This window comes from Dromiciops gliroides, chromosome 3, assembly GCF_019393635.1.
Source record: "Dromiciops gliroides isolate mDroGli1 chromosome 3, mDroGli1.pri, whole genome shotgun sequence".
Classification (NCBI taxonomy): Eukaryota; Metazoa; Chordata; class Mammalia; order Microbiotheria; family Microbiotheriidae; genus Dromiciops; species Dromiciops gliroides.
This window is the reverse complement of record NC_057863.1, coordinates 48,257,618-48,272,000: the sequence shown is the minus strand read 5'-3', so window position 1 is coordinate 48,272,000 and position 14,383 is coordinate 48,257,618. Positions and strand designations below refer to the sequence as shown.

The window sequence follows — 14,383 nt, the reverse complement described above, 5'->3', positions numbered from 1 at the left end:
TTCACTCTCAGAGCAAAGCAGAAAAGGGTAATAGAAGTCACAGAGGAACCGTCCCTATTCTTCGAGAAAGTGGTTGTGGTTGTGGTTGTTGTTGTGGTTGTTGTTGTTATTGTTGAGTTGCTTCAGTCATATCTGACTCCTTATGACACCATTTGGGGTTTTCTTGGCAAAGATGTTGGAGGAGTTTGCTATTTCCTTCTCCTTTTTACAGATGAGCAATTAATGTAAACAGGGTTAAGTGACTCGTCCAGGTTCATACAGCTAGTAAGCATTTTAGGCTGGTTTCAAACTGAGGTCTTTCTGACTCCAGATGCAGTGCTCTATCCACTGTGCCACCTAGATTTCCATATAATCTATGCCCAGCTACTTATAAATCATACCTCAGAAACCAACTGCAGGACCTTGAGCAAGTCACTTAACTTCTGCTTGTCTCAGGTTCCTTATATGTCACATGGGGTTTACATTACCATCTACCTCAAAAGGTTGTTGTGAGGGAGAAACATGAGATAACAGGTAAGGCAATTTGTAAACCTTAAAGTACTTTACAAATGTTAGCTATTATCCATACTTTCTCACTGGTTCTCCTTTGGACAATCAAAAAATTGCAAAATGTCTGCCTAAGGTTGCTCATGGACCAACTGGCCTACAGAAAGATTAAATCCTTAACCTTCACCTTATTAACAAAGTGATATAATATTTCCTGACAAGTATGTCTTTGACCCTGACTTCTATGGACTGGAAAGCAAACACAAAAGGTAGGTTTACTCAAGTTCTTCCATCAAAAAAGAAAAATCAAGTCAATACTTAGCATCAGTTCTACCAACTAGTACTTCTATTATAATGAATCAAACATTCAGTGATTTTTTTATAAAGGATTAGTGAAATACATTATATATCACAACTCTGGTGCATTTTATCATAATAAACCTCTACTCTCTGTACAAGTCTTATTGTGAAATAAAAAGGGTAAGTCTGCCTAATTCTATGCTGGATCCTGTAGGTAGCCCTCAAACTTCTTACTTCAACAGGAATCAAGATACAACTACATTGGAGCTCAGAGTGGCTCCTAAGTGAGGGGACATGGTGGACAACTCTTTGGCCACCAATATGTTGACTTCTTTAAGTCCACTTTAAATTAGACAGAAGACAGCCCCTTGGTGGGCACCTAAGTGGTGAGGGTGGACTTGGAGGAGGGAGTGGGGCCACCGCTATAGAGAAGCATTCTTCTTTGTGGAAAATTTAAAGTGGGAGTCTAGGGATGGTGAGGGAGTAGTTGGGCAGACTCCCACCAAAAAGGGTATATTGCTGTTGTCCTCCTAGGTACAAGAGGGAGAGTTGTCTCTTTCCTTTAACTTTATGGATTACAAAATTCAGAAAAACATGTTTGTAAAGCACTCTCTCTGGCAACTCAAGATCTTTCCATCTCTCCATTTCAAGAGCAATCCTATAAATTGCCATCCTTGATGATAATTCATTTGAGTACTTCAAGGATCTCTGATTTCATCAGTAGTCCCTCCAGTGCTGCAGATCTCAATCATCTGAAATATCTGGTCTTTAAGAGTTGCTATGGCTGAAAAAAAAATAATTTGCCTGCAGCCAAAACCTGATGAGTTTCTCCAATCTTAGCCAAGATGGACTTTGGTTCACAGCACTCCTACTTGAAATTTTTCCAGCTTCGTAGATTCTACTTCAGAGGTCCATCACACTGCCATAGCCATGGAAAACTTTGGGCCATCCCCTAACCATGGTGAAATATTAAATAAGGACAACAGTGTGAAATTCTTAATGACAAAATACATACATACATTCATATATATATATATATATACATACATATCTATACATACATATAAAACAAAACTGAAAAATGTACTCAACTCTAGGTATTTTTATTGCTTGTTTTTATTTTAAACTTAAATACAAAAGGAAAAAAGAAAAAAGACATTGGCATGTACACAGTATAACATGAAAGAGGATTCAATAGAAAACAATAAATTTCCATTTCAAGGAAACTGATATAATAAATATTACAGATTATTTTCAAAACTGTCCAGCTTTTCTTTGCTTCCTTATAAGTTTTCTTCAACTCTAGATTTTATCCATGGAGATTATGACAGAAAACCTTAATGCACCTTATTAATTCATTTCTGAAAAACACATTTCATTCCATTGTAGTTCATTTAGTTCCACATGAGATAACACTCGCCTCATGAAAACAAGCTTAAAATGGCAGAATTAGGAAAGTTCTCTGCCAGTCATTGGGACCCCAATTTATTTTGTATTCTGAATAAGGTCTAAGCAGATTGGCAGGACTAAGAACTTGTTTTTACGAATGAAAAGTGTAGTCACTTGGAAAGAATCCTCCTACATTTAAAACTCATGGATTTTTAACTCGAAAACATTCAAGTTCTGGATTGAACCTGAGACTATTTGCTTTGTGACCACAGGTGTTGAGCAAGATAGTCAGCCGGACTACACAGTTTCCTGCCACAGCAAGGCCAGCAAGGCCATTAATCACGATTCCAGCATGCCAATCTCCTACCAAGGCAAGAGGCGAAGCAATCGGTCAGATATAAAAGCAGGTGAGACCTATTCATCAGTGCTGGTTGAAGCATCATGTTGACCTTGCTAATTCTCATTAGTGTGGGCCTGGCCTCCGCTCACCATTCTGGTGAAAACTTTGAGGGGTAAGCCTGGAATATCAACCACTAATAGGTCCTTCATTCTTGCTCTGCCCAATTGAGGAGAGTTTCCCATTTGAACTTCTCTCTTTTCTGTTTCTCTATTTCCATCTCTGCTACACTTCCCAGGGAGAAGGTGTTCAGAGTAAGCATCCAGGATGAGAAGCAGGTCCACCTAATGCATCTTTTGGACAACCGTGTGCAGGTAAATAAACAACAGGTGACAATTGTTGGGGTTTTGTTGCTTCTACCTTCAAATTTTAAATTTACCCTCTGAGTCCTGCCAAGAAAAAATGAAAATGAAATATGAATTGTCGTATGCTTTTTGGAAAAAAGAGTCTGTTTTCACAATGCTGTTGTTTACAAGACCTACCTGACTTTCCGGGTGACACAGCCATTGTACTTGAACTGCTGCCAATTTTGGGGGGGGCAGGACAATGAGGGTTAAGTGACTTGCCCAGGGTCACACAGCTAGTAAGTGCCAAGTATCTGAGGCCGGATTTGAACTCAAATCCTCCTGAATCCAGGGCCAGTTCTTTATACACTGTGCCACCTAGCTGCCCTCAATCTACTGTCATTATTGTGGGGGGTTTTGCTGTTGTTGTTGTTGTTGTTGTTGTTGTTGGGCAATGAGGGTTAAGTGACTTGCCCAGGATCACCAAGCTAATAAATGTCAAGTATCTGAGACCAGATTTGAACTCAGGTGCTCCTGAATCCAGGGCCAGTGCTTTATCCACTGCACCACGTAGGCTGCCCCTGCTGTCATTATTAAATAAGGAAGGGGTTGGGCCCTGACCTAAGATTTCATCCTTCAAATGGGCATTCCCTTCACCTGGGGCTGACTAAGAACTGTCTTCAACTTATTTATTTTTGTTTGGTTTTTTGGTTTGGGGTTTTTATTGCGGGGCAATTGGGGTTAAGTGACTTGCCTAGGGTCACACAGCTAGTAAGTGTCAAGTGTCTGAGGCCAGATTTGAACTCAGGTCCTACTGAATCCAAGGCCGGTGCTCTATCCACTGTGCCACCTAGCTGCCCCTAACTTAGTCTCACAGTGACACCTGGGACCTGGAGAGGTTGTATGACATGCCTATGGTCAGAACAATGAATATGGAGAAGGCAGTCTGGGTTTTCTTGACTCCAAAGGCCAGCCCTCTCTCCAATGATCCACGTGGCCTCTCATTAGTTTCCTGAATGAAGCACATTTTCAGTACACTTTAAAACACTTGACAGAGGTTGTCAACCTGCTTCAGAATTGGTGACAACCATGGGAGATTTTTTAATGCAAAATAACTGACCTTCTCCCTCAAAGGAGTAAAATGATCTGCTTAGAAGTAACCTGGAAAACAACCTGGGCTTTCGGCCAGCTTGACCTTGAGCTTCATGTGCCACGTGTCATCACTTGTCTCTGAATTTCTTTTACCCCAAAGCAAACTGCATGAAATTCTGTTGCCTTGATTTGGGCCCACTCTGAAAGACATGAAAGGTGACAGAGTAAAATGGCAGGGAGGGTGTTTTCAATACTTCCCTTTGGCTTCGCAGTTGCTCAAATTCCTGTACTAGTTTTTTTTTAAAAAGCATCTTCCATGGAATGGGAACTGACATTTTTAATTATATTGATGGTATCCTGGGGCTATACCAGAACATAAGGTGGTACAGTACAAACCCCCAATGGACAGTCGCTGTGCCCAAATCAAAATATCCCAGCAATTCTTCAATGCAGCTTAAGAGCAAAGCTCGTGTCTTTTCTGTCTTTAAAGTCATTTACTACTAAAACTTTGTGCCTGATTTGGGTACATCATGCCTGGATCATAGGGTTACAATAGTAGTAGCTAAGCTCTATGGAGTATTTTAAGATTTACAAGTGACTTTACACACATTGTCTCATTCGCTTCCCACACTAATCTTGTGAGGTAGATTCTATTATTGTCTCCATTTTTCAGATCAGGGAACTGAGATCAGAGGAGGTTAAATGACTTTTTCAGGGTCACACAGCTAATAACGGAAGAAGCAGGATTTGAATTCAATGTTTCCTCCCACCTTTCCAAGGCTTTGTTTGTTCGCTGATATACTCGTCATCTTCTGTTATGTTATTGAATTAAGCTCTCATGGAATGCAAGTTCCTCAAAGGAAAGAACTGTTTCTTTTGTATTGTATCCATGGCCTGTTTGCCAAACCCATGATAAGTGCCTCATAAATGTTTTTGATTGATCCATTGGTTAATTGATCTTACTTGATATGAATTAGAGCAAAGCCATGGGAACATTAAAATAACAGAAACCTAGATCTGGAAAGGACCTTAGAGCCCATTAATTTTCCCCTCTCATCCAAAGCTTGGATCTTCTCTGTAAGACCCCTGACCAATGGTCCTCTGGCCTCTGCTTGCATACTTCTAAAAATGAGGAGCTCACTACTCCATAGAATCAAATCTATTTTCAAATAGTTCTAATTATAGGGTTCCTTACAAAGAACTGGTATTTGCTTCCTTTTCTTTCCATCCACTAGTCCAACTCTGCCCTGTCCAACTACACAGAATAGATTGAATATTGCTTTGACATGATAGCTCTTCCAAATATTTGGAGCCAGATCTCATCTTGAGGAAGTTACTTAACCTCTCTGGGCCTCATTTTCGTCATCTGTAAAATAAGGGGGTAGAATTAAAGTATCTTTGAGTTACTCTCTAGCACGAAATCTATGATCTTATGTTCATCTCCCCCTCAGTCTTCTCTTCTGAAGACTAAACATCAGTCAGTCGGTCAGTTGATAGATATTTATTAAGCACCTACTATGTTCCAGGTACTGTGCTAAGAATACACAAAAAAGGGAGATAATTCCTGCTTTCAGGAAGCTCATAGTCTAATCGGGGAGACAACTAGTTAAAAACTATAGGGGGCAGCTAGGTGGCGCAGTGGATAAAGCACTGACTATGGATTCAGGAGGCCCTGAGTTCAAATCTGACCTCCGACAGTTGACACTTGCTAGCTGTGTGACCCTGGGCAAGTCACTTAACCCTCATTGCCCTGCAAAAAAAACAAAAACAACAAAACAAATAAAAACAAATAAAAACTACATAAAAACAAGCTATAAACAGGAAATAATTAATAGAAGGAAGACATTAGAATTAAGAAGGATTGGGAAAAGCTTCCTATAGAAGGTGGGATTATAGCTGGGATTTGAGGGAAACCAGGGAAGCTAAGGAAAGGATGAGAAGTGAACACATTCCAAGGTTTAGGGAACAGTCAGTGAAGATGCCTGGAGTGCCTTGTTCGAGGAACTGGCCAGAAGGCCAGTGTTACCGAATTAGGGAATGCATGGGGGGCTATAAGGTGTAAGCAAAGTAGAAAGGTGGACGGACCTGGGTTATAAAGGGCTTTGAATGCCAAACAGAGATCCTGGAGTTAACAGGGAGCCACTGATGTTTACTGAATGGGGGTCAGAGATGGTTAGGAGGGGGACGACATCGTCAGACCTGAGCTTTAGGAAAAATCACTTTGGCAGCTGAATGGAGGGCGTACTGAAGTAAGAAGAGACTTCTGAAAGGGAGACCTAACCAGCAGCTGTTGCAATAGTCCAGGCATGAAGAGGCAAGGACCAGCACCAGGGGGTGGCAGTATCAAAGGAGAGAGGGGGCATGGTCAAGAGATGGGGCAATGGTTATATCAAGAGGCCTCAGCAACAGATTGAGGGGTGAATGATATAGAGGAATCAAGGATCACATCTATGTTTGCCAGCCTGGGGGACTTGGAAGATAGTGGTACCCTTAACAGTAATAGGAAAGGGGCAGCTAGGTAGCACACTGAATAAAGCACCAGCCCTGGATTCAGGAGGACCTCAGACACTTCACACTTACTAGCTGTGTGACCCTGGGCAAGTCACCTAACCCTCACTGCCCCCTGCCAAAAAATAGTAATAGGAAAAACTGGAAGGGGGAGGACTTGGGGAGAAACATGAGTTCAGTTTTGGACATATTGAGTTTAACATGTCTCCAGAACATCTAGTTCAAGATAGCTAATAGACAATTGGAGATGTCTCCTTAAGTTATTCCTTGTGACATGATTCCCAAAACCTTCCTTCACTTTTCTGTTCACTGCCCTTTATATGTGCTCCAATTTGTCACTGTCCCTTAAAAATATGAATGAATGAATGAATGAATGGATGAATGGATGGATGAATAAATGAATGAATGAATGAATGAGTGAATAAATAAATGAATCACTTAGTAGGTGTTTAATGTGCTAAGCACTAGGTATACCAAAAGAAAAGACAGTTCCTACTCTCAAAGAGATCACACTGGAATGAGGAGGAAAACACATATGGAAGGTTTCAGCTATGTCAGATAGAAGAAATTCCTATGGTACCCAGAACTCAACAGTGTCCAATGAATGCAGAGAACAGACTATGAGCTCCCTCATTTGAGAAATGGGATTTGAATCATATTAACTCTTTTTTGGTAGCCCTAGCATACTGTTGACTAATATTCAGTGTATCAAAAACCATAGGATTGGTCATCACAGATTAGAACAGCTCCAGCCACTTATCAGGTGCTTTCAACACATTTTCTGTATGTTGACCCTTTTTTCAGGTCGATTTCTGGAAGCCAGATTCAGCCTCACAAATCAGACCAGACAGCACGACAGACTTCCGTGTTAAAGCTCACCACATTGCCGAGGTTGAGCATTTCCTGGAAGAGAATGGACTAACTTATGAGTGAGTTCATTTTTCCTTGAATATATTTTTAATTTTTAATTACATTTTAAATTCTTTTACACATATTTTTCAACATGGGTTCACAGACATAGTCTCATTGGTACTAGACTATCAACTCCATAAGGACTGTGCCTTATTCACCTTTATACCTACTTGAGAGCCACCTCCTTAGGAAGTCCCTCCTTGCCCCCTGAAGCTGCTAGTGCCTTCCTCCTCCACCCTTCCTCATTCTGTACATGAAGAAACTGAGGCCTGAGGATTTTAACTGACTCGTCCATGATCATACAACTAATCAACTAATCGATGGCGGATATGGGGACTGAATCCAGGTCCTCCGTTGGAGGGTCAGTGCTCAGTCCATTTCACTGCACAGTCGCCAATTTCTATTTGATGTTTTTAATAGCATTTATAGGTATTTGAAAGAAAGTCATCAATAAGCATTTATTAAATACCTTTTATATACCAGTTATTGTGCTAAATGCCTGATACAAAAACCAAAGTGAAATAGTACCTGACCTCGAGGGGAGGTGATGACAATGATGACGATGAGAATAGCAATAACAACAGCAACAATAATGATAATAATATCCAGCATTTATAAAATGTTTTAGGGTTTTCAAATAATATGTATATGTGTGCATAAATGTGTATATGTGTACTTATACACACGTATATGTGTGTGTATGTATACATAATTTCAGCTATTCCTCACAATAGCCCTCTGATGTAGGTGCTATAAGTTTTTAATTATTTTTTTAAATGTTTAATTGTTCTCACTTACATATAAAGATATTTTTGAGTTCCAAATTTTTCTCCCACCCTCCCAAGAACAGCAAGCAATTTGATATAGGTTATACATTACCATCAAAAGGAAAAATGCAAGAATAAGAAGAATAAGAACAAAAAAGCAACAACAAAAGTAAAAATAGTATGCTTCAGTCTGCATTCAGATTCCCTAGGTCTTTTTCTGAGTGTGGAGAGCATTTGCCACCCTAAGTCTTTTGGCACTATCTTGGATCATTGTACTGCTGAGAAGAGTTAAGTCTATCACAGTTGATCACCACACAATGTTGTTGATACTGTGTACAATGTTCTCTTGGTTCTGCTCATTTCACTCAGCATCAATTCATGTAAGTCTTTCTAGGTTTTTCTGAAATACGTCTGGTGATCATTTTTTACAGCAATATAGTAGTCCATTACATTCATATACCACAACTTGTTTAGCCATTCCCCAATTGATGGGCATCCCCTCAGTTTCCAATTATTTGATAATAGGTGCTATTATTAATCCCACTTTACAGATGAGGAAATTTAGGCTTAGGTTAAAGGACACCAGGTATCATGGTCTATGAGGCAAGATGTAAATTCAGGTCTTTATGTCTCCAAATCCAGTATTTAATTCACTGTGCTACTGAATATAGGTATATTCAAATATAAACACATAAATATAGCATACTTTGAGGGGGAAGACATTAACAGCTGGAGAACAGAAAAGTATTTACATACATGTGAAACACATTGATTGAGTCTACAAAATCTGCATTTGCTTATTTAGGCATCAGGAGGCCCAGAAGTCTGCCTCCCATAGGAGAATAGTTGCTTTCCTCTATAACATCCTGTAGCAGAGTCACTGTTGACACCCGTCTTTATAATGTGTTGAGAAAACCTCATCATACAGCAACATCTTATGGAAGAATTCAATTTCAATTCAACAAACCTTTATAATTCACCTACTTTGTTCAAGGCATTAGGGGTGCACATTGAAAAATGACCTAGTGGGGCAGCTAGGTGGCGCAGTGGATAGAGCACCATCCCTGGAGTCAGGAGTACCTGAGTTCAAATCCAGCCTCAGACACTTAACACTTACTAGCTGTGTGGCCCTGGGCAAGTCACTTAACCCCAATTGCCTCACACAAAAAAAAGAAAAAAAGAAAAATGATCTAGTCTCTTTTCTGTGAGGAATTCACAAAGACATGGAGACTGGGGAGAGAGGTAACAAAGGGTAAGACTGAGAAGGGTCAGTCATCCAATTTGTCCAGAATGCAGCATGCATGAAAGAGAGGGATGTGAAATATGGCTGGAAAGAAAGATTGAAGCTATATCTCAGAGAGCTTTAAACAACTAGGTTGAGGATTGGTATTTCATTATAAAGGAATAGGGAGTCATGGAAGGTTATTAAGGTCAGACATAAATGAGAAAGAGGTTTTGTTTTCTCCCATATTCATTGTTTATAGTAATTAGTCAAGTGAAAAGTATTCATCAAGCATTTACTGTGTATCAGTGTGCTATGCATTTGGGATACAAATAAAAATGGAAAGTAGTCCCATCTCTCACAGAACTCACATTCTAATGGAGGATGGACACACATATTGGAAATTTCAACCATAAGTATCCCAAGGACCATTGAGACTTAAGGTACAACAACAGATCAGATGATAATGTATCTTCTTTAGGATCATTTCAAGAATTAGAACCAGTGCCAAGGGCATTAGTGGTAAGAACTTTATTTTCTGGATCTTTTAGTAGCGGGGGCGATTGAGGGGACAACGGACACAAGCACCTGCAGAAGCTCTTGCCCGGTCTTGTCTCCATAAAGGTTGCCTCCCTGGACACAAGGGTGTACTGAAGGTGGCTCCTACCAGCTCACAAGAGCTAGTTGTTAAATTGTCAGTGTGAGTAATTTATACCTTAGAAATCAGCAAGTGCTACAAATTATGGCTTAATTCATTTTTTTATTGATTGTCTAGACTTAAGAAAATGGAGAAAATATGAATAAGGTAAATTAAACTTAAAAATGTGTCAAGCATACTTTTTTTTGGAGAGCCAGTTGTTAAACATTTAACAGCACACCCCTACCTAGACATAACCAGAGAAAATTAAATCTAATAATATTTCTGTTGCTGTGAAATATTATAATTGCCCCCTTATGATGTCTGTTTAATGATATAACTATATTATAAAGTATTGTGCAGATATATTTAATTATAAAATAATTATTCCAAACACAAAATCAAGACCATAATAATTTAACTCTACTGTCATGTTCTACACAGCTTAGATTTCTACATCTGCCTAGGGAAGTATTTAACAGGACATTTTATGTCTTTTTTTAAAACCAAAAAATATGACTGTGTTGAAAATGCTACATAATCTGATGTTGACCATCTGCATTAAGGGTTCTTAACCTTAACCTTAGCCTTAACCTCAGCTACCCTCTGGCTATCTGGGGAAGCTCATGGGCCCCTTCTCAGAATATGACTTTTAAATAATTGAAGGAAATGCTAAATTTCATTTAGAGGTTAGGGAAAATAAAGATGTCATCCTTTTTCCCATCCAAGTTCACAGACCCCCTAATGTTTTTTCCCTGCATCCCTTGAGCCCAGGTCAAGAATGCCTGATCTATGCTGTGGACCATGAAACTAAACTTCTGGGCCTTGAAGCCATCATTTAAAACCTAGCAGTTCTGTTGGTGGATTATTATAATTGTTTGAGGAAAACAGAAGAAAATTAATGACCACAGAATAATTTCAACAGGCTGGCTCGTGGCCTAGTTCTATTTTTATTATTCAGATAGTAAGAGGACCAAGTGGCTGTATTCTCACATCAATCTCCCTTTATGAGTTGGGCACATCACCATCTTTTAGCGGCAACCTTTCATGGGATGTTGTCAGTGCATTATCTCTGCTCAAACTCAGTGAGATCCCCAAGGGGTAAGACCTTGTTAAGTTCAATTTCCATGTGCTCATGCTTAGTGGATTTTCTGTACATGGCATTTGAAGTATTAAATAATAATTAAGTCCCTTGAAAATCCCCAAGAAGCAGGCCTGCAATATGTCTGCAAGTATTATAAGGAGCCCCTGTGCATTCCATGATAGCCCCACATGGCAATACTAAATTAGCACCTCGACAATTTTTTGTCTGCAAGAATTTATGTTTGTGCTCCTGCATGCTAGGAGCCAACTCATGCAAATAATAATAACTGACCATTTTATACCAGATGGTGAGGCTTTTAAAGTGCTTTTATAAGCAATATTTTATTTGAGCCCCACAACAACCCTGTGAAGCAGGTACTAGTATTGTCCTCATTTTGCAGAGCCAATTAGGTGGTACAGTGGCTGGAGTGCTGGACCTAGAGGCAGGAAGACCCAAGTTCAAATCCAGTCTCATACATTTACTAGCTAGTAACTAGACAAGTCACTTTCTCTCTGTCTCTGTCTGTCTCTCTCTTTTTCTCTCTCTTTCAGTCTGTCTGTCTCTGTCTTCCTGTCTCTGTCTCTCTCTGTCTCTTTGTCTTTCTCTGTCTCTCTCTCTTCCAGTCTTTCTGTCTCTGTCTTCCTGTCTCTGTCTCTCTCTGTCTCTGTCTCTCTGTCTGTCTCTCTCTCTTTTTCTCTCTCTTTCAGTCTGTCTGTCTCTGTCTTCCTCTCTCTGTCTCTCTCTGTCTCTTTGTCTCTCTCTGTCTCTGTCTCTGTCTGTCTCTCTCTCTTTTTCTTTCTCTTCCAGTCTGTCTGTCTCTGTCTCTCTGTCTCTGTCTCTCTGTCTCTCGCTCTTTGTGTCTCAAATGGGAATAGTACTAATACCTATCTTCGAAGAAGGTAGCATTTGTAAGGTGTTTTGCAAAGCTTAAAGCACTATATGAATGCCAGCTATTATTATTACAGATGAGGAAATGGAAGTTTAGATTACCTACATGACTTGTCTGTGGTCAAACGATTACTACGTTTCAGAGGCAAAATTCAAAGTCAGATCTGTCCGCCCCCTCCAAGTCCCATACTCTTTACATCACAACTCACCACCTTAGGTTTTATCACAAAAGACCAGATTTTTAATGGTATCAGTCAAGAAGCATTTATTGTTTACAAGGGGCACTTTGCTAAATGTTGGGGATTAAAAGAAAGGCAAAAGCCCAGTCCTTGCTTCAAGGAACTCACATTCTAATGGAGGAGACCAGGACCAAACAAACAAATGCAACTAATATGTAGGATATATAGAGTTAATGGGAGACAACCTCAGACGAACCGAGTTTGATATTGTTGATGGAGACATATCTGCCTTCCTTTGGAAGCACCAGATTAACCTAAGACCTGTAGGTCAAATTCTTAAATCTCTACCCCAAATGCTACTTTTCTTTTTTGAAAGCATATTTTTACATTCCTTTCATTGCTTAGATGAAGGTAAATTAAAATAGGCATGGGGACGGGTAGGTGGTGCAGTGGATAAAGCACTGGCCCTGGATTCAGGAGGACCTGAGTTCAAATCTGGCCTCAGACACTTGACACTTACTAGCTGTGTGACCCTGGGCAAGTCACTTAACCCTCATTGCCCTGCAAAAATAAATAAATAAATAGATAGATAGATAGATAGATAGATAGATAGATAGATAGATAGATAGATAGATAGATAAATGAATGAATTAATTAATTAATTAATTAATTAAATAAGATGAAATAGAATAGGCAATAATAAAAAAGGAAGCTTCTTAAGAGCTGGGGGTCTTTTGTTTTTGTCTTTGTGTCTCTAGTGGCCAATGTGGTGCCTGGCACATAGTAGGCACTCGACAAATGCTAGTTGTATGGATGCATGTTGAATAAATTAAGAATGTGGTCAAAAGCCAAGTTATCCTAAATATCTTTATCTTTTGCACAGGGCAGGAGAATTACTTGCCACCTTATATAGGAGTAAGGGAGTTGGTTCGGTATTTTTTTGCCTCTGGAATAACCCTGTTTCTCCTCATAGACACAAATGAGAGCCTTCCTTACCCAATAGGTAGTCATCTCAGGGGAAGAGCAAACTCTTTTCATGGTGATCTCTACTCATACAGGAAGGCATTAAAGTCCTGAGGTTCTGAGGGGCAACATGGTGATTAGAGTCCTGGACTTGGAGGTAGGAAGACAAGTTCAAATTCTGAAGAAGAAAAACAAAACACATTTACTTTGTTGTGTGACCCTAAATGTTAGGCTCAGTTTTCTCATCAGTAAAATGAGTATGAAACAGGATCCTCCTCTCCAAGTTGTGAGGCTCAAATGAGGATAGGGTAGTGTTTGAAACCCTTAAAACAGTGATTCTTAATCTTTTGTGTGTGTATCTCGGAACTCTTGAGCAGTCTGATAAATCCTACAGATCCCTTCTCAGAATAAGTTGTCAAATTCAGAAAACAAAATACATAGAATTATATTAAAATACAGTTATCAAAATATCTTTTAAAACAAGTCCATGGATACCCACCTTAAGAAACCCTGCTGAAAGCACTGTATGAATGTGAGCTGTTAGGCTGCTAAGGTCACTTGTATACAAATTCTCCCTTGAACCTTGAACCTTGAACCAAATAACAGACAGTGGTAAAAGGAATGGAAGAGTCTCACCTCCCTTTCATCCTCAAGGTTACATCTCCCTGCATGATGGGCTTCCCTGTATTCTTACTGGCTTGCCTTTAAAAAACCCAACAGCTTGACAGCCACTACAAAGAGAACATAAAAAAAAGAAAAGAAAAGCAAGCACAAGTCACTTTTCTTAAGAGCTGAAATGAGGTTCTGACTCTAAGAGATATTGTTTTAATCTACTAAGATAAAGGCTCATTACTAAGTAATATTTTGTAATAGAACAAAGATGATTCTCTACAGTAAATCTAATAATATCAAATGATTATTGATCTAAGAAAGCTCTTCTGTGTGTCACTCCTTGGCCTTCTGGCAATGTTGATTCTGTACCTGCTGCAAACAGGACACTGTGCTACATGCTGAGGGATGTCCAGCATTCGGATGCCCTCTAATACCTTTCAGTCGAACAGAGAGAAATGGCGAGATCACTATGATGCCAAAGAATGTGACTCAAATGCCCTAGAAAAGGCATTAAATAACATGCTCTGCAAGGCAGGGAAGGCTATTCCCAACTAGGGGAAAACAAAAGTGGGCTTTACATTTTTTTGTTTGGTTGGGTTTTTTTGGTGCGGCAAGTGGGGTTAAGTGACTTGCCCAGCGTCACACCACTAGTAAGTGTTAAAT

At 39.6% G+C, this 14,383-nt stretch overlaps 1 protein-coding gene across 1 annotated transcript in view; it reads left to right on the top strand.

Annotated features, from left to right (window-relative positions):
- Positions 1-2,601: 2,601 nt before the first annotated feature.
- CPB1 (carboxypeptidase B1) overlaps positions 2,602-14,383 on the top strand; it is a 49,214-nt gene continuing 37,432 nt past the window's right edge. Inside the window, exons 1-3 of the mRNA XM_043991725.1 lie at positions 2,602-2,687; positions 2,811-2,886; positions 7,261-7,385. Of these exons, the coding sequence (XP_043847660.1) occupies positions 2,617-2,687; positions 2,811-2,886; positions 7,261-7,385 (272 nt within the window). The 5' untranslated portion in view covers positions 2,602-2,616. The remainder of the gene's footprint in view (positions 2,688-2,810; positions 2,887-7,260; positions 7,386-14,383) is intronic.